At 46.6% G+C, this 24,971-nt stretch overlaps 1 protein-coding gene across 1 annotated transcript; it reads right to left on the reverse strand.

Annotated features, from left to right (window-relative positions):
* Positions 1–13,424: 13,424 nt before the first annotated feature.
* On the reverse strand, positions 13,425–16,973 carry LOC138266617 (uncharacterized). Its single transcript, XM_069215443.1, has 3 exons — positions 16,428–16,973; positions 15,260–15,319; positions 13,425–14,142 (listed from the first exon to the last, which is right to left on the reverse strand). Exons 1-3 carry the CDS (start codon positions 16,705–16,707, stop codon positions 13,646–13,648), a joined length of 837 nt encoding a protein of 278 aa, XP_069071544.1. The 5' UTR covers positions 16,708–16,973; the 3' UTR covers positions 13,425–13,645.
* Positions 16,974–24,971: the final 7,998 nt, after the last annotated feature.

A 24,971-nucleotide genomic window follows, 5' to 3' on the forward strand; every position in this document is an offset into this window, starting at 1 on the left:
GGGGGCTGCGGGTGCAGTGTCTTTACCAGGTGTCGGGTTCTTTGATGCAGGCAGTCGCGATCAGGGGGAGCCTCTGGATTCCCTCTGCAGGCGTCGCTGGGGGCGGCTCAGGGGGGTCAACTCTGGCTACTCACAGGGTCGCAGTAGCCGGGGAGTCCTCCCTGTAGTGTTTCTCTGCAGGTCGAGCCGGGGGCGTCGGGTGCAGAGTGTACACTGTAGGGGGATAGTGCTCATGCACCTATGCCCTCACCTGTAGTGTAGTGCACCCTGCCTTAGGGCTGTAAGGCCTGCTAGAGGGGTGACTTACCGATGCCACAGGCAGTGTGAGGTTGGCATGGCACCCTGAGGGGAGTGTCATGTCGACTTAGTCATTTTCTCCCCACCAGCAGACACAAGCTGGCTAGCAGTGTGTCTGTGCTGAGTGAGGGATCCCTATGGTGGCATAAGACATGCTGCAGCCCTTAGAGACCTTCCCTGGCATCAGGGCCCTTGGTACCAGGGGTACCAGTTACAAGGGGCTTACCTTGGTGCCAGGGTTGTGCCAATTGTGGAGACAATGGTACATTTTAGGTGAAAGAACACTGGTGCTGGGGCCTGGTTATCAGGGTCCCAGCACACTTCTCAGTCAAGTCAGCATCAGTATCAGGCAAAAAGTGGGGGGGTAATTGCAACTGGGAGCCATTTCCTTATAATTACCGAAAGTGCAAAACTATCACAGTTCGAAATTGCAGTGAGTGGTCACTAATGCTGAAAGTTGCTGCTTCTGTAATTGATGGTTGCTGAGTCATGCGTAGATCCGCTTTCTAAAGGAACTGTAGAGCAGAGGAGGCTGATTACGTAGGGCAAGAACCTCCACCTTAATTCCTGCCTCTTAGTTTATTGTTTAGTTTGCAGTAACTGAACTTTTTAGAGCTTCTGACCCTCGCTCTGAGTGATGGTCAGGAAAAATTATAGTCCTTCAAAAGACACATGTGCTAGTTCGCATTTGCTTGCCATCACAGTTTTAACGGGGCTCACCAGATTTCAGCTCCAACCCTCAGTGACCTTCAACACTGTGAGGCCATGGGTTTCATAAACCTGTCAGTAAGCCAGGGTACACCACACATTTCAGAACTCATCACAGGGTGGGGTTGGACAAGCAAGCTTCCTTAGTCCCACTCTATCCTGAGAGGAGATAGGAAGTGTGCGAAATGCAAACTAGCCTGATACAAGAGGATATTTTGCACAAGTGCTTCATTACGAGGAAAACCTGTACTATGGGCTACTATATACACCTCCGTAGAATCAATATGAGAACATAATATATATTGTGCGCACAATGTGCAACTCTCACCCCTACAAAAAAAGAGTCGTGACAACTTAAAGTATGTGGATCACCCCCGCATAGCCTTTTCATACCAGTATAACACATTAAAACATCATATAGCAAATTGGTGTATGCCACTTGTAATCAACCGACCAAAATACCCCCTCCCCCCAACAAGGGACAGCAGAATTCGACAGACAAACGCTTGAGGTATCAGAGATATGAAAGATATGACTGAGCATTTTCAAAATGTTTACAAGGACAGCAGAAAGCAGATTGGTTACAGCACTCTTGGAAACAGTCTTTTGCCACTACGGCTGTAATGCGCATTGTGCCGGCAGGCCTCAATCAGCACCTCCACCCGTACATTTAAGTAGAGTTTATCACCATAACCCCACTGGCTCAACAACTTTTGACATCCCTCCAATCTAGAAGGGTGCTCCCATCAAATGATAGGGCAACGTATAGCGAATTGGCCCGCCTATGTATCTGAACAATGGCGTAGCCCCCAATGTTCCAAACAGGCATTTAGGGCAAGATAGTCCAAGGCCATCGGAAGGTAAACCATCCTCTCTCGCCAGCCTATTGCCCACAAAATCACACTCCGTTAAGGGGTCAGTCCAGCCAAGAGTCCATACTCTTTCCACAGGGCAAGGAGCTACCCGGCAGAACCCACCCTCCCCCCAACAGCACTGGGTATGATCGAGTATGGCCCCCAAAATGGTCTGGATAAATAACTCTTGGCCCCTGATGGACAAATGCACTCCATCAGGAAGGAATAACTTGGGTATGGTTACATGGATCAAGTTGTGCCGGACCGTGCCCATCGATGAACCAGCTAGGATTTTTTCTATTGAACGATTCAACTTTCTCACCAAATCATTGATTGCCCTGGTGGACACCCCTCCAGGCTGCACCCAATCATGGGATAATCTCTGACTACAGCATGGCTGCTGCCGGTAGCCAAATCTGCACCCTTGACAGGGTGGAAAAGAGAGCCTCCCAACCCCCGCCTACCCAATGGCACCATATTGTTGCTTCCCACATGGATGATGATTATGTCAGGAGGGGGAACCCTTCCTTCATTCAGGGCCCTCTCAAGATTGTGAAATAAATCTCTTAGCTTGAGGCCTCCAATACCCACCCAATGATGCTGGAACCCTACCTCCCACTGGGCCTTCTCCAGGCCAGAGTCAGTGAAATATTGGGACGCTCTTTGACTGAAGGAGTATGTGCACCAACACACATGAATTGTACAGCGCCCGAGGACTGGAACAGAAGGTAAAAAAGGAACCTAGGCATTAGAGAAGCCTAAACCAAACGGAGGCACACATAGCATTGCGATTTCCACCTGCCAACCCTCTCCATGGCGTCCCCCGATAGGCCTAGTGAGAAGGCGTGGCTGAATAGACTAAGGCCCATATTTATACTTTGTTAATGCCGCATTTGTGCCTCTATTTGACGCAAAAGTGGCACAAACTTACAAAATACAATTGTATTTTGTACGTTTGCGCCGTTTTTGCATCAAAAAATGATGCAAATGCGGCGCTTACAAAGTATAACTATAGGCCTAAGTTCATAGGGAGGTCAGCATACCCATTTCAAAACTCCCACAATTTGTGCCAGCCTTGCTGCATCGATAGGTCTCCTGGCGTCTTCCTTGGGGGGGGGGGCATACGTTCCCAACCCATGGTAGCCCTCCTCACCCTAGGATCTTTGGTCGGGCTGTCACCCCTTTGAGCTCAGCAAAGAAGGCAAATGCAGACAGCTGCAGGTACAGAGACTTGCCACCCTCTCTTTGCTTCACCAGGAACTTTAGGATGCCCTGCACCTCTGCCGCAACAGGGGAATCAAAGGAGGCATTGTATATTTGCCAAGCCGACTCATGCGTACCTTTGGTTTTGCGTGCCAATGATGATGTGATCAAGTCAGAGGCGATGAGGCACCAAGCTTCCATAACTCCTGAGGGAAGAATGACATTGTCTCGTCTGCTTGTGGCGACAGTGCTCTGAACTCTGCCAACTTGGAATGAAACAAGGCATCAGCCCCTGCGTTATTACCCCCCGGGACATGCTTTGCTGAGGAGAACACATTATGCGTTAAGCAACTGCAGACAAGGGCCTTAAGCAAGAGTAACACAAATGGACACTTTGCACTCTGATTATTTATTGCCATGACTGCAGACACGCTGTCTGACCAGAATACTATCCTGCTGTTGGCCAAAGTGTCTCCTCAGATCTGCCCCCCTACAATAATAAGGAAAAGCTCTAGGAAGGTAAACTTTTGGATGAGCCCAGAGGCCCTTCGTTCTTCTGGCCAATGCAGCATGCACCATCTTGTGCCATATATTGCCACAAAACCCATGCTGCCCGTTGTATCAGTGAACAGGGCCAGCTCAGTGCTGGACCGCAGCAGCTGTTGCTATAGGAGGGTGCCATTGATGTTATCCAGAAAGCATTTCCAGGTCCTCAAGTCCTCCCTGACCTCAAAGGATAGTCTGGTGGGGTGATGCTTGGCCTGAAGGCCTGCCATAACCCTGAAGACATCCTTTGAAAAGGCTCTCCCCATAGGAATCACCCGTAATGCAAAATTCAACTGCCCAATCAACACTTCCAACTGGCACAAGGCGACCTTCCTGCCCACTAGACAAGTCTAAATGGATGCTTTCAATGCCATAACCTTGTCTGCTGGGAGCCTGCACACACGAGCCACTGACTCAATTTCAATACCCAGAAATGTTATCCGCATAGAGGGGCCCTCCATCTTGTCAGCTACCACTGGCACTCCCAGGGCTTGGGCCAACTGTTGGAAGCCCACCAGGGCCTTCTCACAGTATGTAGAGCCTAAGGGTCCCATAAACCGAAAGTCATCCAGATAGTGCACTTGCTTTCGGGGTGCCCCTGGGACCCACAGAAGGAGCAAATGTGTTTATATTTGTATGCTGGCCCGTTACTGCATTCCTTTTTTATATATTGCCAACGTGCAAGTTTATTGTCCCTCTAACTTTTATCAGACCAAAATGGCCTCCAAGTGATTGACCCATAGGGGGACATGGTGAATTTGGGGTGCTACAGATTAGTCTCCCTTTGATCCTAATCCATTTCTGGCCTGACCGCCTTCATCTGCCTAAACTTAACTTCGTATAGGAGCCAGGAGGAACCCTGAAATTCTGAGGCTGCACTATTAATAAGTGTAAGGAAATACCTCCTTGGCATGGTTACCCCCTGACTTTTTGCCTTTGCTGATGCCAAGTTATGATTTGAAAGTGTGCTGAGGCTTGCTAACCAGGCCCCAGCACCACTGTTCTTCCCTAACCTGTACCTTTGTCACCACAATTGGCACACCCTGGCATCCAGGTAAGTCCCTTGTAACTGGTACCCCTGGTACCAAGGGCCCTGATGCCAGTGAAGGTCTCTAAGGGCTGCAGCATGTCTTATGCCACCATGGGGACCCCTCACTCAGCACATACACACTGCTTGCCAGCTTGTGTGTGCTGGTGGGGAGAAAATGACTAAGTCGACATGGCACTCCCCTTAGGGTGCCATGCGAACCTCACACTGCGTATGGCATAGACAAGTCACCCCTTTAGCAGGCCTTACAGCCCTAAGGCAGGGTGAACTATACCACAGGTGAGGGCATAGGTGCATGAGCACTATGCCCCTACAGTGTCTAAGCAAAACCTTAGACATTGTAAGTGCAGGGTAGCCATAAGAGTATATGGTCTGGGAGTCTGTCATACACGAACTCCACAGCACCATAATGGCTACACGGGAAACTGGGAAGTTTGGTGTCAAACTTCTCAGCACAATAAATGCACACTGATGCCAGTGTACATTTTATTGTGAAATACACCCAGAGGGCATCTTAGAGATGCCCCCTGAAAACATACCCTACTTCCAGTGTGGGCTAACTAGTTTTGCCAGCCTGCCACACCCCAGACATATTGCTGCCCACATGGGGAGAGTGCCTTTGTCACTCTGTGGCTAGTAACACAGCCTGTACTGGGTGGAGGTGCTTCTCATCTCCCCCTGCAGCAACTGTAACACCTGGCGGTGAGCCTCAATGGATCACCGCCTTTTTTACAGCACCACAGGGCATCCCAGCTAGTGGAGATGTCCCCCCCCCTCCAGCCACTGCCCCACTTTTGGCGGCAAGGTCGGAGGAGATAATGAGAAAAACAAGGAGGAGTCACTGGCCAGTCAGGACAACCCCTAAGGTGTCCTGAGCTGGGGTGACACTGACTTTTAGAAATCCTCCATCTTGCAGATGGAGGATTCCCCCAATAGGATTAGGGATGTGCCCCCCTCCCCTCAGGGTGGAGGCACAAAGAGGGTGTAGCTACCCTCAGGGCGAGTAGCCATTGGCTACTAACCCCCAGACCTAAACACACCCCTAAATCGAGTATTTAGGGGCTCCCCAGAACCTAGCAAGATAGATTCCTGCAACCTGAAGGCGAAGAAGGACTGCTGACCTGAAGCCCTGCAGAGAAGACAGAGACACCAACTGCTTTGGCCTCAGCCCTACCGGTCTGTCTCCCCACTTCAAGAAAAACTGCAACAGTGACGCGTCCCCCAGGGTCCAGCGACCGCTGATGCCACAGAGGACTACTGTGCATCTAAAAGGACCAAGAAACTCCCGAGAACAGCGGCCCTGTTCCACAAAGACTGCAACTCTGCAACAAAGAAGCAACTTTTAAAGACCACACATTTTCCGCCGGAAGCGTGAGACTTTCTACTCTGCACCCGACGCCCCCGGCTCGACCTGCGGAAAACTAACTCTACAGGGAGGACTCCCTGGCGACTGCGAGCCCGTGAGTAGCCAGAGATGACCTCCCTGAGCCTCCACAAAGACGCCTGCAGAGGGAATCCAGAGGCTCCCCCTGACCACGACTGCCTACTTCAAATAACCCGACGCCTGGGAAACACACTGCACCCGCAGCCCGCAGGACCTGAAGGATCCGAACTCCAGTGCAGGAGCGACCACTAGGCAGCCCTCTTCCTAGCCCAGGTGGTGGCTACCCAGAGGAGCCCCCCCCTTGCCTGCCTGCAGAACTGAAGAGACCCTCGGGTCTCCCATTGAATCCTATTGCAAACCCAACGCCTGTTTGCACTCTGCACCCGGCCGCCCCTGTGCCGCTGAGGGCGTACTTTCGGTGCCTGCTTGTGTTCCCCCCGGTGCCCTACAAAACCCCCCTGGTCTGCCCTCCGAAGTTGCGGGTACTTACCTGCTGGCTGACTGGAACCGGGGCACCCCTATTTCCATTGAAGCCTAGGTGTTTTGGGCACCACTTTGACCTCTGCACCTGACCGGCCCTGAGCTGCTGGTGTGGTAACTTTGGGGTTGCCTTGAACCCCCAACGGTGGGCTACCTTGGACCCAACTTTGAACCCTGCAAGTGCTTTACTTACCTGTGAACCTAACAAATACTTACCTCCCCCAGGAACTGTTGATTTTTGCGCTGTGTCCATTTTTAAAATAGCTTATTGCCATTTTTGCCAAATGTGTACATGCTATTGTGATGAGTCCAAGTTCATAAGATACCTGAGTGAAATACCTTTCATTTAAAGTATTGTTTGTAAATCTTGAACCTGTGGTTCTTAAAATAAACTAAGAAAAGTTATTTTTCTATGTAAAAAACTATTGGCCTGGAATTGTCTGAGTGTGTGTTCCTCATTTATTGCCTGTGTGTATACAACAAATGCTTAACACTGCCCTCTGATAAGCCTAGTGCCCGGCCACACTACCACAAAATAGAGCATTAGAATTATCTCTTTTTGCCACTATCTTACCTCTAAGGGGAACCCTAGGACTCTGTGCATGATATTTCTTACTTTGAAATAGTACATAGAGTCAACTTCCTACGTTGGTGGATCAGCAGTGGGTACAAGACTTTGCATTTGCTGGACTACTCAGCCAATACCTGATCACACGACTACATTCCAAAAATTGTCATTAGAAACTGATTTTTGAAATTTGAACTATTTTTCAAAATTCCTGCTAGGGCCTTGTGTTAGTCCCTGTTAGCATTTCTTTTAGAGTTTAAAAGTTTTGTAAAAGTTTGAATTAAGTTCTAGAGATAGTTTTAGATTCTTAAAACGTATTCCAACTTTTAGAAACAAAATGTCTGCTGTAGAAGAGATGGTGGTGGAACTCAACCTCACCCCTTACCTGCATCTTAGGATGTCAGAGTTAAGGTCTCTCTGCAAAATCAAAAATATAAAAACTGGTTCAAACCATACCAAAGTACAGCTCCAGGAGCTCTTGGCAGAGTTTGCGAGAGACAACCCCTCTGAAGAGATCCTTACAGAGGGGGAAGCTTGTTAAGTGGAGGATGATTTTCCCCCCGCCACTCCTATTTAGGGAAACCAGGATTTCTCCAACCCTGACTCCACAAGTGATAGTCAGGGATGCTGCTTCTTCCACAGGGGAGTCCAGCAACTCTGGAAGCATTGAGGGCAGCCTCAATGAAGATGACCTCCTGTTAGCCAGGATGGCCAAAATATTGGATTTGGAGAGACAGCTCCTAGACCTAGAAAGGGAAAGACGAGAGATGGGCTTAGGTGCCATCAATGGTGGCAACAATTTAAATAGGGTCAGAGATTCTCCTGACATGCTAAAAATCCCCAAAGGGATTGTAACTAAATATGAAGATGGTGATGACATCACCAAATGGTTCTCAGCTTTTGAGAGGGCTTGTGCAACCAGAAAAGTAAACAGATCTCCCTGGGGTGCTCTCCTTTGGGAAATGTTCACTGGAAAGTGTAGGGATAGACTCCTCACACTCTCTGGAAAAGATGCAGAATCCCATGACCTCATGAAGGCTACCCTGATTGAGGGCTTTGGATTCTCAACTGAGGAGTACAGGATTAGGTTCAGGGGGCTCAAAAATCCTTGAGCCAGACCTGGGTTGATTTTGTTGACTTCAGTCAAAACACTGGATGGTTGGATTAATGGCTGTGGTATAAATGATTATGATGGGCAGTACAATCTGTTTATGAAAGAACACCTTTTAAGTAATTGTTTCAATGATAAACTGCATCAGCATTTGGTAGACCTAGGACCAATTTCTCCCCAAGAATTGGGAAAGAAGGCGGACCATTGGGTCAAGACTAGGGTGACCAAGACTTCCACAGGGGGTGACCAAAAGAAAGGGGTCACAAAGACTCCCCAGGGGAAGAGCGTTGAGACATCCAAGGGTAAAAGTAAAGAGTCTTCAACAGGGCCCCAAAAACCTGCTCAGTAGGGAGGGTCCAAAGCCTCGTCACAATCCAATTTTGGGTACAAGGGTAAAATCTTTGATCCCAGAAAGGCTTGGTGTCGTAGCTGTAATCAGCAGGGACACCAAACTGGAGACAAGGCCTGTCCCAAGAAAGGTTCCACTTCAAACCCTACTCCAGTTAACACTGGAATAGCCAGTCTCCAGGTGGGATCAACAGTGTGCCCAGAGCAAATCAGGGTTCACACTGAAGGTACATTAGTCTCTGAGGGTGGGGTGGACTTAGCCACACTGGCTGCCTGGCTCCCTAATATGCAAAAATACAGGCAGCAACTCTTAATTATTGGGACTAGTGTAGAAGGCCTGAGGGATACAGGTACCATTGTCACAATGGTGACAGACAAACTGGTTTCCCCAGGACAATACCTGACTGGACAAACTTATCCAGTCACCAACGCTGACAATCAGACTCAAGTACATCCCATGGCTATGGTAATGTTAGAATGGGGAGGGGTCACTGGCCTGAAACAGGTGTTAGTCTCCTCAAATATCCCTGTAGACTGTTTGCTTGGAAATGACCTGGAGTCCTCAGCATGGACGGAGGTAGAACTCAAAACCCACGCAGCCATGCTGGGTATCCCTGAACTGTCAAGACAAGGGCACAGTGCAAGGCTCAGGATGAAAAAGTGGTGTTGGAGCCTGGAATAATGGCCCAAACCTCCAAGAGAAAAGGAAAGAAGACTGGGGAACCAGCTTCAACACAACAAAAGAAAAAGAACCTCTCTTCCCAGTAAGAAGTTCTGCCCTCTGAGGGAACTGAGCCCATGGAGTTGGAACCTTATCCGGTTGAACTCTTAGGCCCAGGGGGACCCACAAGGGAACAGTTGTGTAAGGGGCAAGAAACCTGCCCCTCTCTTGAAGGCCTTAGGCAGCAAGCTGCTGAAGAGACCAAAGGAAAAATCACTGGAACACATAGGCCCATATTTATACTTTTTGACGCAAAACTGCGCCGGCGCAGTTTTGCGTCAAAACTTTTACCACCGGCTAATGCCATTTTGGTGCACCGCGCGGGCGTCATATTTATACTTTGCCGCATGGCGGCGCAAACCACAGGTGGGAGTCATTATTTTTGACGCACACCGCAGCGTCAAGTCGTAAAGCAAAATGACGTTAACGCAGCAGAAATGACTGTGGGTCGATTTACGACCCCGCAAACCGGATATGCGCCGTTCTTTGACACAATAGCGTAAAAAAAAAAACGCGAACGCCGCCATTACACCAGAGGAGAGCCAAAATAGATCCCAGATGCCACTATAGACCCAAGGAAGATGACAGCAGACCAGGAACCAGCCAGGATGACCCACACAAGAACCAGGACACTTAAGAAGAAAAGAAAGTGTCGCTTTAGTGCAGAGGTGCAGGAAATTCTGGTTAAAGAGGTGACGGAACACCAGCGCCAATTGTTTGTCACATCAAAGTTGCCAATCAGTAGGAGAGAGGCAATATGGCAACAAATTGTCGACAAGATTAACAGTGTGGCTGAAGTACTCAGAACTGTCATCGAGTGCAAGAAACGCTGGCGTGACTGCAAGCGCAGGACCAAGGAAAAGATGGCCAGGAACAGCAAGGCAGCACTGCAGACTGGAGGGGGGAGTCCAGCACACCAGGAGGCCCCGGACCACATGGAGGAGATGGTCGCAGCCGTCATCCCTGAGGAGATCGTCACAGGGATTCAAGGACAGGACAGCGCAGACTACCAGGAGACAACGCACATGCAGGGTAAGTCGCATGGGGAATTATAATGCAATAATGTCAACTGTGAGCAGGGGGGGATACCGACCACTAAATGCATGGAAGTCATCTAATACACGGAGTGGCATGGGTAAAGGGGCACGGCATGGGGGCATGGCCCGTTCTGAGAAGACCTGGGCCACACCATTACACAACACCAACAACAGTCCCATAGGGGCAGGCTGTCATGCCAACAATGGAGCAAAGGGAAAGCCACGCCAGGAGGGAAGGCCACAACGTCAAACTGACATCCCGGCACACGTCAGCCACCATACCGCCTACATTAACTAGGGCCCTCTTAACAACCTCTAGCCATACCGACAACTGGAATGTAACTGCGACAACAGTTGCCACTACCACCTCTGCTCTGTGTGCAGCTCAAGTAGCCAATGGCAGTAACTTCCCCATGGATCATACACACCTAAATTAGGGGGTGAGGATGACAACTTCATCAATCCCCAGAAACAAGACAAGGGCCCCAGTACTCTCAAATGTCAATGCCCATAGTTGTCGCAAACATCAGCCAATGTAACCAACAATAGGAGCTACACAGCACTAAGGACACACCCATGCTGCATATGTCTGGGTCCATCCTGTGCCTGTGTAACAATGCAACATCCCAAATGTCATACTGCTCAGACAACAGCATTGAGGGGGGGACACATGGAACTGGTCACTGAAATACACCTGCACAGTCAGAGGGGGAAATAGGACACTGATACGATAATCAGGGCAATCCAAAGTAACACACATTCCCCAACATCAGCAGGACACATTACCAATGTCAACATCCATATCAGATCATAACATTGCCATGCATAGGATATGCCACATGTCAATTACAATTTAAGTGGATGTGAAAGATCAGAGATTGGGGCAGGTCCAGATTGTTAAGTGTGCTGCCAGGGCCATCAGTACACCCACAGCCAGTCAAAAGGTCTCACCATGAGAATGGATGTAGACTGAGGCTTGAGTAGGAAAAGATGGTGGCAAATCTCGATTCGGCGTAAACCAACACCTAGAGGCGATAAGGCTGACAAGTCTGATAACTCAATAATATACATGTGATATACAGGTGGGCAATAGGCGTGGAAGAATGCCCATCTGAAGGACTGGAGAAATTAACACAAAACAAGATCACAAAGTGAATTCATCAAATGGCAGGCATGTCACATCAAAATTGCCACAACACAGACACACTAATTGTACCCTGTTTTATTGCAGAGGAAGATGGATCTCCTGCAGATATGCCTGTCCCAGATTTCCCCTGATGACATGGATGACGAGCCGATAAAAATTCCCCAGGAGACTATCCAAAAGGTCCTTGACACCCTCCAGACCCCACCTTTAGTCACAAGGAGGAGCACAGAACAAGCAGCCATCGCAGAGGATCCACCCACCACCCCAATTGTAAGACCTGCCAGCTCCAATACAGCTGAGGACTCAGACGACACTGGCACCAGCTTTGAGAGAACTGTAGTTGGAGTACAGCGGGAGCTGGCCAAGGAGGTCCGGGTGGGGATGCAAAATATGGCAGCCAGCCTTGAGGGGATGCGTTTGTGCATGTCATCTGCAGATCAGGCAGCAGCTATGCAAGCCCTAACATCTATACTGCAAGGACTACAAGAAACTGTCAAGGAATTCACCACTGCAGTAAGGGAGTTGCCACAACACCTCGCACCCCAAACCTTCCACTGCATGCACAAATGCAATCATGACCCCCTCAGGGCCGACCTGGCTGCCTACCATCGTGATGCGGCTGCTATTCTCAAGAAACAGCAGACCCTCCTTGCTGCAGTACTGCCCTTAAGACCTTCACAGGGAGCAGCGACTGGGATGTCTGACTCCACGTCTTCTAACACTGAGGTGTGTGTTGCCCCTTCACAACCAACAATTACAAGGACAGAGGAGACAACACACACATCAGAAGAAGAAGACATGGAACAGATCACATTCACAAGGAAAATGACCCGGAAGCACTAGTCCCTGCCACATGGCCCACATTTACCAAGGTCCTGCGCTTTGTAACTTGCCAGTCTTGCAACAACTTTACTCAAACACTGTTCTGCAAACCACTGTATATCTTGTCACCCAGCCCAGTGATTGTCTCTCTCATACTCATTGGCAAATCCTGTCCCTCTGCACTGTCTGAAACATCAACCCCAGCATGTCAAAAGCATTTCCGTAACCCCTTGTGTAGGATCACAATGTAAGATGTCACTATAATGGACTCAGAATCATGGACAATGTACAGATAGCACAACAGCACTTTTCAATAAATAGCACTTACACAACAAATCTGTTTCTGGGTAATGTGACATATCAACTGTGCAGTAGATAACTGAAATGTGCCTACTGTCAAATTACGTAGCTTGTCAATACAGCCGTCCTGATAATATGTAGTCAGAGAATTCTGCACAGTGCCCATGATTGCATCATACTCTGCCCATCCTGAGGGACAAATCTGATGAAGTGAGAAACCATACACCATCATGAGGGTCATGAAGACAAGAATAAAAGATTGCCAATGAGAACTCATCTTATAAGGGTGTGCATGATCATCACACTGCAGTCAGACCTAAAACTGTTTCCCCAATACCAAGTCTGGAAGCACTGTTTGTGACTTTGAAAACACAATTATCAACAGAAACACATTGTCATCCATAATAACTGTGATTGGTGGTTGCAACGAAGGGTTGAAACTTTGCAAGGTAGCTCTGGGCTAGCTGCCAATCGTACAGCTCAGTTGGGATTTGTTTGTAGCATAGGACACAGATGTTATAGTACAAAATTGATGTACACTGAATCCAAACCCACGATCAAGTACCATTCAACACATACTATTAAGGGTTAACCAAATATTTATTAAATGCTAATCACAGATGAGGAAACTGAGGGAAAAATCTTACCTACCCTAATCTACCCTGACTACTCATTACCCACAACTGTCCCTAACTAACCTAAGCTACACTTACTTATCACATGTAACGAAACATTCTAAATATCTACCCCCCACCCCCCGTATGAGACGGGACACATGGAGGACAACACATACTAACCTAAACACATACTATACTATCCTATACAAATATATGTTTTTTTTTTTTGTGTGTAATTTTTTTTTTTTTTTTTAAGCAAACAAGAACACCAACATAGCCCACCACCCACCCACCCACGTAATAAGTAAAAATAGAAACAATCAGGACCCCCCACCCATTAACACTAACTAAACTAACAGCCTATACTAACCTAACACTAAGCCCCCTAAGCCCACTAACTATAAGAACAAGGAAAGAGGAGGGAGGGGAGGGAATCATGTCCATATCAAAAAGTCTAGAGGTTGGCCTTCCGGAGGGTCCTCTTAATGGACTTAACACGCCAGTTAATGTGGCGCACATCCCGGCTCAGGTGGCTCAACTTGCGCAGCACTTTGTCCATCTTACGGTCCATTTGGTTGAAGGCTGCTGGGTCAACAGATGGAGCAGTGGCAGTCTGGGTACCGGTGGAGGAGGTCTGTGTGGGTGTGGTGCCAGGCCTAGTGGGCTGTCCTGCACCGGTGGCAATGCTGGGGCCTGGAAGTCCAGCAGATGTCGGACCAACAGTGGCAGCTGTGGGTGGGGCCACCTGGCTCGGATTGGTGGTTGTGCTGGCGGTGGCTGTGGTGGGCAAAGTAGGCCCACCCTGTGGGAAGGCTCTCCATGCGCTGGAGGCCCCTTCATGGCGATATCGCCGGGCCATCCTTCGGAACCCCGACTCCACCAGCAGGATGTGCTGGTAACGCATGGCTCGGCGCTGAAATTCACAGACCTGGTCTGGAGTCATGTTAGCAGCTGTGAAGACAAATGCAGATATTCTACATTAGTAACTGCATTGTGTGAAATGGCACAGGAAGTTAATCAGACAATACATCTACTGTACTTGTAACAGCTCATATCACAATACAGATCATTGAATGTCCCGGAGGAAGTGCATGGCAAGCCAGACTACAAAGGTCACATCACACATAGCACATCCATAACCTACAAGATGGGTAACAACTGGCTTTGACTTGCAATCTGAGTTCTGGCAGTTATCAGCTAAGAATCATGCTGCATATCCTCCGCCAAGACCTGTGCTACAAATGTCGGTGTAACGGAAAGCAAAACTAAAGCCACATGGTCTGCAAGTTGTAACAGGACATGTATGGGTAACATACTGGTAGCATCAGTACTAGGTACCCCATTCACAAACCCATGCCAGTGTTTGAGGGGGGGTGGATAAACAACTATAATTTGCCAACAACATGTACACCGAGCAGTGTATAGAAAACTCCACACATTTTTGTCTCTACAGACACACCACCGGTAAGGTCTATCAACAATTAGGAGTCAGCAAACCCTAGAGCACTCATAGGGCCACACATGTCAGGAAATGCAGAACTTGGTACACAACATATACTTCCAGTGAGGCCTGACTTACATCAGACAGAGTTGCTAGAACACCCATGAATTGCATGCACACCTAGGCCATTGCAATCAAGTTCAACATACTTGTAGCACTCCATGTGGAAGTACATGCTGCTAGGAGGTTCTACCTACTGTTTCATAATTACGTAGGTAAATAGGGAAGCAGATGTCTATTGGAAAGCAACTTGCTATACCAATCTTAGAGAATGAGTGTCTGACAGGCGGACTTAATCGGAGCTGACTCCCAGTGCGACTCTTGGTGATACAAGTGTCATCCACATGACTAACCCCTGTACTCACAGTGGGGCCTACAGGAATGGCCTACAATCCCTACATTATACCATTGGATACGCATTGGCCAACTCAAAACATGTGAGAAACTGAATTCCCACTCATGGAACAAGAGAAAAGCTTGCCCAACGCATCACACCTTGCTATGAGTCCAACTCACACGAGTCCATAACCAGCAAACACAACACATAACAGAACTATCAACACTTACAGGAGTGGTCGGGGTCCTCAAATGTCGCCACCTCTCCCACAGTGTAGGGTGCCGGTCCACCTGTAATGTATGGAGGGAAGAAATGTGCTCAAAATCTGTGCACAGCGCAACAATTTCATAAACATACACAATGTGTAGGCTGAATAAGGAACTGGCAGCCATTCAGACATGATGGTTCTGCATCTGATATATCACGGCCAACTTGTACATAGCATGGGTCTCCTGTGACAGTTACACACATATCTGTACACATACATTGGCCCTACCTATCATGTGGTTGCAAACATGCCCCGTAATTGGTGAGCAGAAAAAAATATGGAGTGTAATCGTCTCTTCATGTGCATCCAAAGTCTGGTTACTTGAGGACTGCATTACCAGTCAAACATGCCTTGTGGCCATGACACACTAATGACACATAGGTCCAATGTACAGAGGGAGGGGCAGGGACTTTTGTAAGCCATCCTGTTACAGTTTATTCAATTGATGTGGCCCAGCTATGGTGATTTTCACCAACCATGGAGATGTGAAGCCATGTGCATACACTTGGACTGCCATCCATATTTGGAATGTGGCACAACTAACTCCAGCAAACATTCTAAGATGTTAGCTGAGGGCACCTTACACCTTTTCACAATGTTTTCAAATCCGGATCTGACATGTATCCAAAAAGATCAAGGAACACAATAATCCCACACATTCATAGTACTTACATGAACGCTTTCCTTCCACACTCACCAGACTCACATGAGACATACGTCTGAGCCACTTTGCTATTATCAATTGACGTGAAGGCAGCACTCATTTTCTGCATCATGTAGTGATTCTAAAGTCAGTATAGCAATTGCGTCAACAAAGTTGGCCTAAATGTTGGTACATCTGTACTTCTCTGTCAATAGTACCCTATATAGACATGATTGGCTCCTATTTTGTTTGCTTTTCTGACAAAAAGGCCGCACCAATTTCCTTCATGGAAAAGTAACCTGTAAGTTTGCTGAGCACGTGCTACCTGACAGCTAGCAATTGTGATCCTTGCCATAGTGCATCAATTTTCCCTTTATATTTCCCCAGCATTACACACAGTCAGCAAGTTAGCTGGCAGACATTGTACTAATCCCCTTATGTCACTACAGAGCATTTAATCGTGCACGATAACATGATTCGTACTCACCAACAGTGCCACCAATCATGATTCCCAGGTGGTCCAAGAGATCTTGCTCCCTGGTGATGAGGTCAGCCCACCGGTGCTTCAGCTGGTGGTCACTCCTCTGGCTGGCACACACACGCTGCAGGTGATGCAGCACCTTTCCCCATCGGATTCTGCACGAGGCTGTTGGATACCCCTGTATCACCCTGCCTGGAAGATGAGCGGCAAGAAATGCAACACAAGCCAGATGAAGCCCCCCCCAACTCCTTTCCCCCATCCTGCCAAGCCGTGGCCTAGCAGACATACTTGGAAGTGAAAGGGAATAGAGGTAAAAGAAATAGAAAGGGGAAAAGGGGGAAAGTAGGGGTACAAAGACAGATGAAGAGTAAACTTAACCACTAAAAGAGACCAACTATCCCCAAACTAACACTACCCACAACAGACTCCCACAAACAACAAAAACACAAGATAAATGGACAAATGTAGACAAAACACAGTAGTACAGTATACAGCAACAATATTTATTTCACAATTTGACAATACAGATAGCACACAGGACAAAAAAGCACAAAATCTCTGGACAACACTCCTATTGCATCACTTCCTGAATAAAATGTCCGCCCTTTTTCGCGTTATGCGTCAGATTTGTTTCATGTATACAGTTTGTGCGTCATTTTTTTTTATGCACAGGAGTGAAAATTAGCCCGCAGCCACATAATAGTACATGGCCTGTACAAATATCTGGATGCGGGCTAAATTTCACTCCTGTGCGTCAAAAAAAATGACGTAAATACAGTTTTGGTAGACAAAAAATGACGCATAACGCTAGAAACGTCAAAATTACAGTGCATTAACTGGTTTTGGGCAATTTTTCTTGTTTTTGGGTTATGTTACATTTGGGACACATCAGAGATAGGCTGATTGAAGACAGTATGGTGTTGATGGTGTATGTTCACATGTGTGACATCATACTGCAGCGGACCATGATCCGCTACTCCTTTCACAGTATTTTTACAGTTGGCTGACGCAATAGTTGGTCATAAGTGTGGCCTACATATATGTGTTACAGAAATTGTGCATGTTTGGCATAAGGAGAGGATAGCAATGTGACGCACATATGTACAATACCTAAATGTCTTTGGCTCAAAGTGTGTGCTTTGGCAACTAATGTATTTGTTGACCAAGTCTGTGTGTATCACATGAAGCATATTTGTACATATGCTTGTATGAATGTGACATCCATGTGTCCAATCCTTAGATGCAAGTCATTGTGGAAATGAGCGAGGGCATGTGTTAGTCATACATGTAACAACACCCGTAAAGTGGACTTCCAAGATTTAGGGTCACGTAGACACTACATGTGACATAGCATGCACCATATGGTTGGCAGAAGCTTGTTCATGTCAATGGTCCACATTTTCTACATCCTATGTCCTAGAGTATTAGTAAGAGCTTCCTAGGCACTAGTTGGTGAATCTCACAGTGAGTCATACACATGCATTGAGGAAGTGGGTACCATGTTGTTTGCACAGACAGACAAGGGTGAATCTCAAATGTATGATGACACCACAGTTGAGGCCATAGAAGTGAGCCCCAACTATCAAGTGACTGTGGTGGACCAGCATACAAGTCAGCACGTGTCCATATATTTCCAGTGATCAATTGCAGATAGGTGTCTTGTTCATGTGTGTGGTCCAATGATGATCCTGTATATTGTTTGGGGTGTAATTTGTTACAGTTCGGTCCAGGACTCATCATGAGTCAGTGGCAGCTATTCCTGTATCTACTGAGTATCCTTGGTTGATCAATGTGAGTAAAGTGGATGTGGACATGTGAACCAACATTTGGATGGTCCCACCCTGTCACTAAAGACGTGTAATGAGACAGGTCAACAGGGCAACCTTGGTGTGCTGAGTGAGATAATGTCTCAGGTGTCATGTCCGGCAGGTGTCATTACAACATTTGTACACAGGTTGGCCTCTGCACTTCCCACTGCATCTGGAATCATAACCTCTGTGCTGATTATTCTCTCAGCTATTCACCACACACGGCCCATCATTATGTTGTGAGCACTGTGATTCTGTGTGTGAACTGTCATGGTCCTGATATTTGTGTATTTTTCATGGACATTATCAGAGGTTGCTGGTTGTGCTGAAAGCCCCGTACCCAATCCCTGCCTACGGCCCTGGGACACTGCCACACTTTGTCATTCATGCATAAATGCAACCCAGACAAGGGATGGGCCATGAATTTTGCTTTCCCAGAGGACTTAACTCAAATGGTACAGTTAAAAGGCAGATGATGCTATACAATGTATTTGCGTATGCATTGAAGAAGCCCATGCCCAATACCCCCTGATGAATGAGAGGTTTGCTAACGCAAGTGTGGTACATATGTAGACACGGGGATACTTTAGTGTGACGCACAGACAGTTGCTAGTCAAGCTGACAGAATGCAAGGTGATTCAGGATCCAGCTACTTGACAAGTTACATAATCAGTGGTCTGACTAAGACTGTTTGGAGAACAAACTAGAGAGCTGACATGTCAAACTGTGTATGTCCTGTGTTTTTGAAGGTGACAAATGAACCCAGTGGCTGTGTTACACGGCTTAATTAGTATCAATGATTAACGGTGTATTTGACATAATGGCAACTCCTATGCTGGTCCAGGCATCAGCAGGGGCAGTGCTTTTTGAAATGGGTGGTGTGCATGGAGGTGCTCACAGGTGTGGGCTGCATCTGTTTCTCATCCAGTCCTGTAGGTGAGACTTGCATTCTAAGGGCCAAAAGACATTTTCACAAGGGGAAGCAATCTACATGTGCTAACAGGGCTTTGAAACTAGAAGACAGTATATAAATTAACCTGACGTCCATGCAGTCAGATGTTCTATGACAATGGCATACCATAGGAAAGGGTGTAGCACACTGGTTTGCTAATGTTGGTCTGTGTGTGTAGAGGAGGGAATATCAGGGTACACATCTTAGTATTCCAGGGACCTCTTCCGACAGGTGGGTTGTGACCAGGTGCATGGGTGTGTCAGGAGTTAGGAAATGGGCTGACATGTACATGGAATGTCATGTGTGCAATGCTGCTCATATGTGTGGCACTTGTGCTGTCTATGTTCTGCTTCTATGGGACTCTGGTCACAGATATTCCTTGCAAATATTGGATGCAGTTGGACTTACTGCTGTCAAGGGTCTGGTCAGGCATTCCTGTTACTGATGCCAAAGCACATTGACTGCCTCATGTATGAGGCTTGTTTTTTCCTTATTGAGTGATGGTGTCTTAGTTGTGTGCCATATGCTGCGTTGGATCTTGATTTCAACATGTATGTGTGAAATAGTTGTGGTCCTCTGCTATTGGCCTTCAAAGGAGAAATGTACATGATATATGTCATTAACCCCTTCGCTGCCAGGCCTTTTCCCCCTCCTGTGACTACCCTTTTTTTGGCTATTTGGGGCAGTTCACGCTTAGGCCCTCATAACTTTTTGTTCACATAAGCTACCCACGCCAAATTTGCGTCCTTTTTTTCCAACATCCTAGGGATCCTAGAGGTACCCAGACTTTGTGGGTTCCCCAGAAGGAGGCCAAGAAATTAGCCAAAATACAGTGAAAATTTCGTTTTTTTCAAACAAATGGGAAAAAGGGGCTGCAGAAGAAGGCTTGTGGTTTTTTCCCTGAAAAGGGCATCAACCAAAGGTTTGCGGTGCTAAAATCACCAGCTTCCCAGCTTTCAGGAACAGGCAGACTTGAATCAGAAAACCCAATTTTTCAACACAATATTGGCATTTTACTGGGACATACCCCATTTTTACGATTTTTTGTGCTTTCAACCACCTTCCAGTCAGTGACAGAAATGGACATGAAACCAATGCTGGATTCCAGACACCGCAACATTTCTGAAAAGTAGACAAAATTCTGAATTCAGCAAGGGGTAATTTGTGTAGATCCTACAAGGGTTTCCTACAGAAAATAACAACTGAAAAAGAAAAAAAATGAAATTGAGGTGAAAAAAACATCAATTTTTCTCTACGTTTTACTCTGTAACTTTTTCCTGCAATGTCAGATTTTCAAAAGCAATGTACCGTTACGTCTGCTGGACTCCTCTGGTTGCGGGGATATATAGGGCTTGTAGGTTCATCAGGAACCCTAGGTACCCAGAGCCAATAAATGAGCTGCACCCTGCAGTGCATTTTCATTCTATACCGGGTATACAGCAATTCATTTGCTGAAATATAAAGAGTGAAAAATAGCTATCAAGAAAACCTTTGTATTTCCAAAAAGGACACAAGATAAGGTGTTGAGGGAGCAGTGGTTATTTGCACATCTCTGAATTCCGGGGTGACCATACTAGCATGTGAATTACAGGGCATTTCTCAAATAGATGTCTTTTTTTCACACTCTCATATTTGGAAGAAAAAAATGTAGAGAAAGACAAGGGGCAATAACACTTGTTTGGCTAATCTATGTTCCCCCAAGTCTCTCGATAAAAAGGATACCTCACTTGTGTGGGTAGGCCTAGCACCCGCGACAGGAAACGCCACAAAATGCAACGTGGACACATCACATTTTTTGAAAGAAAACAGAGGTGTTTTTTGCAAAGTGCCTACCTGTAGATTTTGGCCTCTAGCTCAGCCAGCACCTAGGGAAACCTACCAAACCTGTGCATTTTTTAAAACTGGAGACCTAGGGGAATCCAAGATGGAGTGACTTGTGGGGCTCTGACTAGGTTCTGTTACCCAGAATCCTTTGCAAACCTCACAATTTGGCTAAAAAAACCCACATTTTACTCATATTTCGGTGACAGAAAGTTCTGGAATCTGAGAGGAGCAACAGATTTCCTTCTACCCAGCGTTCCCCCAAGTCTCCCGGTAAAAATGATACCTCACTTGTGTGGGTGGGCCAGGTGCCTGCAACAGAATAAGGCCCAAAACTTGTAGAGATAGAGGGGATAGCACAGCGAGTTTATAAGGACATATTCTTCTTTTATACATCTTTAGACTGACTCTGCTTTGGGGACCCACATAAGTGAGGTGTCATTTTACTTGGGAGACTGAGGGGAACACTGGGGAGTAGGAATTTTGTGCTGGAGCAGTGATCCTACTAAGAAAAGTCAGGAAAATATGCTTTTTTTAAGCAAATTTTGAGGTTTACAGATGAGTCTGGGTAAGAAAATGTTGGGGGATCCACGCAAGCCACACCTCCCTGGACTCCTTGGGGTGTCTAGTTTAAAAAAATGTCTGGGTTTGGTAGGTTTCCGTAGATGAAGGCCGCACCCAGGCCCAAAAACATAGGTGCCCCCTCCCCCCCAAACACAGGTAGTTTTGTAATATATCATTTTGATGTGTCTACATATGTCTGTGATGTGCCAAACACTAAAATTGTGAAAAGAAACGCACTTAGGTTATGTGAAAAAGACCCCTCACCAACCAACCAAGTTGGTGGCATGCTTCATCATCGGGGTCCCACCCGAGGCACCTAGCGTGTCACAGGTGTGCTGCGACGCCTGATTACAGCAGAGCAGGTTTTGTCATTTTTACCACACATACTGGTTGGATTTGGCACGAGGGTGAGTGATCGTTCAGTGGATCAAATTTTATTAACAAGAGATTTCACAAAAATGAAAGGCACTGTTAACTGAAAGGCAAAAAACTGAACCAATGACTCACAGCTCGTGAGCTGTAAAGCCGCGACAAGGCACCAACCGCTTTACAGTCCATTCACACACCTTTCATACATGACACGCACAAGACCATTCACACCGCCAGCCACGGGCCCAGCACATTACAACACTCACATCGACAGACAGCGCCACTCAAGGGCCCATCACTTACATACGCCCACATGCCTGATACAACAATCACACCAGCTGATGGGAGTGTGTGGACTGGTGTTTGGCTGGCAGTGTGTTGCAGTAGCCAACAGCAACTCAATATGTACACTCTCAGCCAAGCCCCACTCCACACACAATGGCATTTTTTTTTTTTTTTTTTTAAACAGAGGAACCCCTAAGTAGAAAGAATTACAAAACTACAAACACAAAAGCTCTAAGTACATGACAGAAATGCTAACCATGAAACTGAACACATGAAAATACAAATTAGACATGAGTTTACACTTATGGTTGTTCCCAGAAATTCTTCTGGGTGTGGTAATTCTTAAAACAACCACCCACACACAGCCCAGGCTTTGAAGGACAATCTGGGCAGTACATTCGAGTCTCCCTCCGGATACCTCTTCGAAAACACACTCTACATTTCTTAGCTGGAAAGTCTTTTTTGGGTGTGGGAGGAATGTGCTCAGCAAAGAGGCGATATTTCAATCTAGCCACATCCTCCACCACTGCTTCTCTAGGAACTCTGGCCTGTTCCACCACAATAAGGCTCCCTATCACTGACTCCTGAAATTTCACAAATGTCATCTTAGACTCTGGAGACCTATCCCTAAACACAATAAAAGCATTAAAGGTTGCTAAGTGGAAGAGGTGAATTGCTAACTTCTTATACCAAACGTAAGACTTATAAATAGCAGTATAAGGTTCCAACCTCTGATCAACTCTATCTACACCTCCCATGTGCTTATTATAATCTAAAATGCACACAGGTTTGCGCACTTCAGCAACCTGGCCCCAAATAGTCACGGGGGAAGTACTCTCATCATGGATGGTACTTAGCATGTAGACATCCCTCTTGTCTGAAAATTTCAAAGCTAACAGCTCATCATTCCGCAAGGCACAGCACTGTCCCCTCTCAAGTTTTTTTTTTACAAACAAGCTCCCTTGGATAGCCTTTCCGGTTACAACGAATTGTGCCACAAGCAACAGTGTCCTCTTTAAACAATTCCTTGAACAACTGCACTCCAGTGTAGAAGTTATCTACATACAAATGGTGACCTTTGTTGAACAGTCGTCTACCAAGATCCCACACAATTTTCTCAGTAACTCCAAAAGGGGGAGGACAACCAGGGGGGGCAATATTGGAATCCCTACCAGTGTAGACACAGAAACTATACAGATATCCTGTACTACTTTCCGACAGCATATACAATTTCATTCCATATCGTGCCCTTTTGCTAGGAATGTACTGCTTAAAAACCAAACGACCCTTGAAGAGGACCAAAGACTCGTCCACACTTATCTCTTTGCCTGGAACATAGACCTCTAAAAACCGATCTACAAAATGATCAAGGACAGGCCTAATCTTAAAAAGATGGTCAGAATCTGGGTGATCTCATGGCAAGACTAATGCATTGTCAACAAAATGCAGCATCCTAAGAAGAAGCAAATACCGATTACGACTCATGGTCGCAGGAAATATAGCTGTTGCCATCAAGGGACTAGTAGACCAATAAGAAGCCAGTGACGGCTTCCTTATCAACCCCATCAAAAAAGTCAAACCCAAAAACTTTTTAATCTCCTCCAAATTTGTGGGAATCCACTGGGCAGCTCTAGAGTGTGGCCTAAGTCTAGCAGCGTTGTCCCTCAATGCTGCTCCGCATACAAATTAATCTGCTCAACAATCTCTTCCAAAAACACATCATCCATGAATAACTCAAAGAAATTGACAGGCAAAAAGTTCTCTGTATTGGCGCTACACCCCGGGAGACCAGTAAAGGCAGGCAACTCTGGCTGCTCCATGTTTGGGGCAACCCAGAGATCAGGTCTTATAGCGGGAAACCTTTCAGCCCCAGGTTGCTGCACTAATGGCACATCAGTGTCCTCTAAAACAGGCACTTCATCTGCACTGAGTGTGGCTTCCTCATCAGAAGATTCCCCTCCAACAGAAACATCACTGCCAGAATCTCTCACTTCCTCCTCTGCCTCAGATGCAGAGTCCGTCTCATAATCATGATCAGACAATGACTCAAAAAGCATACCAACCACCTGCTGAGCGGTCATCCTGCGGCTAGCCATGATCTTTTCTACTAAAATTAACTGGACAAATTCACCACCAACAACCAGCACTGTGTAAGATAAGTAACAAAATGTAGCTTTGTTAGTAAGAGTTATAAACTCAAAAACTATACCACTCACTTGCCTGAAAAAGCTTGATTCACCAGCAACTACTCTGCACAGACACAGCAATCACCAATGATATCCCACTAAAAAGAAAGAAAGAAAGAAAGGCAAATTAGAAATAAGACAAAGTAAATATCATTGTGCACAAATCTAAGGACAATTTCACACACAATCCTGCATTTAGTACACCCCCTACAAACATGTCATTCATGCATGGCAACAATACTCCTTTGGAGTAAATTGTTTTTACTTACCTAAAACATGCAACTGTGCAAACCGCAGGTCAACCACCGCCAAAACCGCAAGGAGCCACAGCAAATAAGCAAAAAGGAGGAAAACATTTTTTATCACAAATGCAAATACTTCATCAGTTGACAAACATCCCACCATCAAACATTTAGAAATTGGTGCCTAAGTGGATTCTGTCATAGGCGCCTAAAAAAATAAAAAAATAAGCCTATCTGCCCCAAGGAGGGCAGAAAATACCTTTAGTAGTGTGTCTCCATGGAGAGCGACCCTTGCCCAAGGGAACAGCCCCCAAACAAAAAAA

The sequence above is a fragment of the Pleurodeles waltl genome, chromosome 11 (genome assembly GCF_031143425.1).
Source record: "Pleurodeles waltl isolate 20211129_DDA chromosome 11, aPleWal1.hap1.20221129, whole genome shotgun sequence".
NCBI classification, from domain to species: Eukaryota; Metazoa; Chordata; class Amphibia; order Caudata; family Salamandridae; genus Pleurodeles; species Pleurodeles waltl.

Excerpts from the sequence above, each read along its gene's own strand:
- LOC138266617 (XM_069215443.1), bottom strand. The coding sequence starts at position 16,707 with ATGTCTGCTAGGCCACGGCTTGGCAGGATGGGGGAAAGGAGTTGGGGG. Across the intron at positions 15,320-16,427 it reads CATGATTGGTGGCACTGTTG|GTGGACCGGCACCCTACACT; the intron begins GTGAGTACGAAT and ends CATACATTACAG. Across the intron at positions 14,143-15,259 it reads TGAGGACCCCGACCACTCCT|CTGCTAACATGACTCCAGAC; the intron begins GTAAGTGTTGAT and ends TTGTCTTCACAG.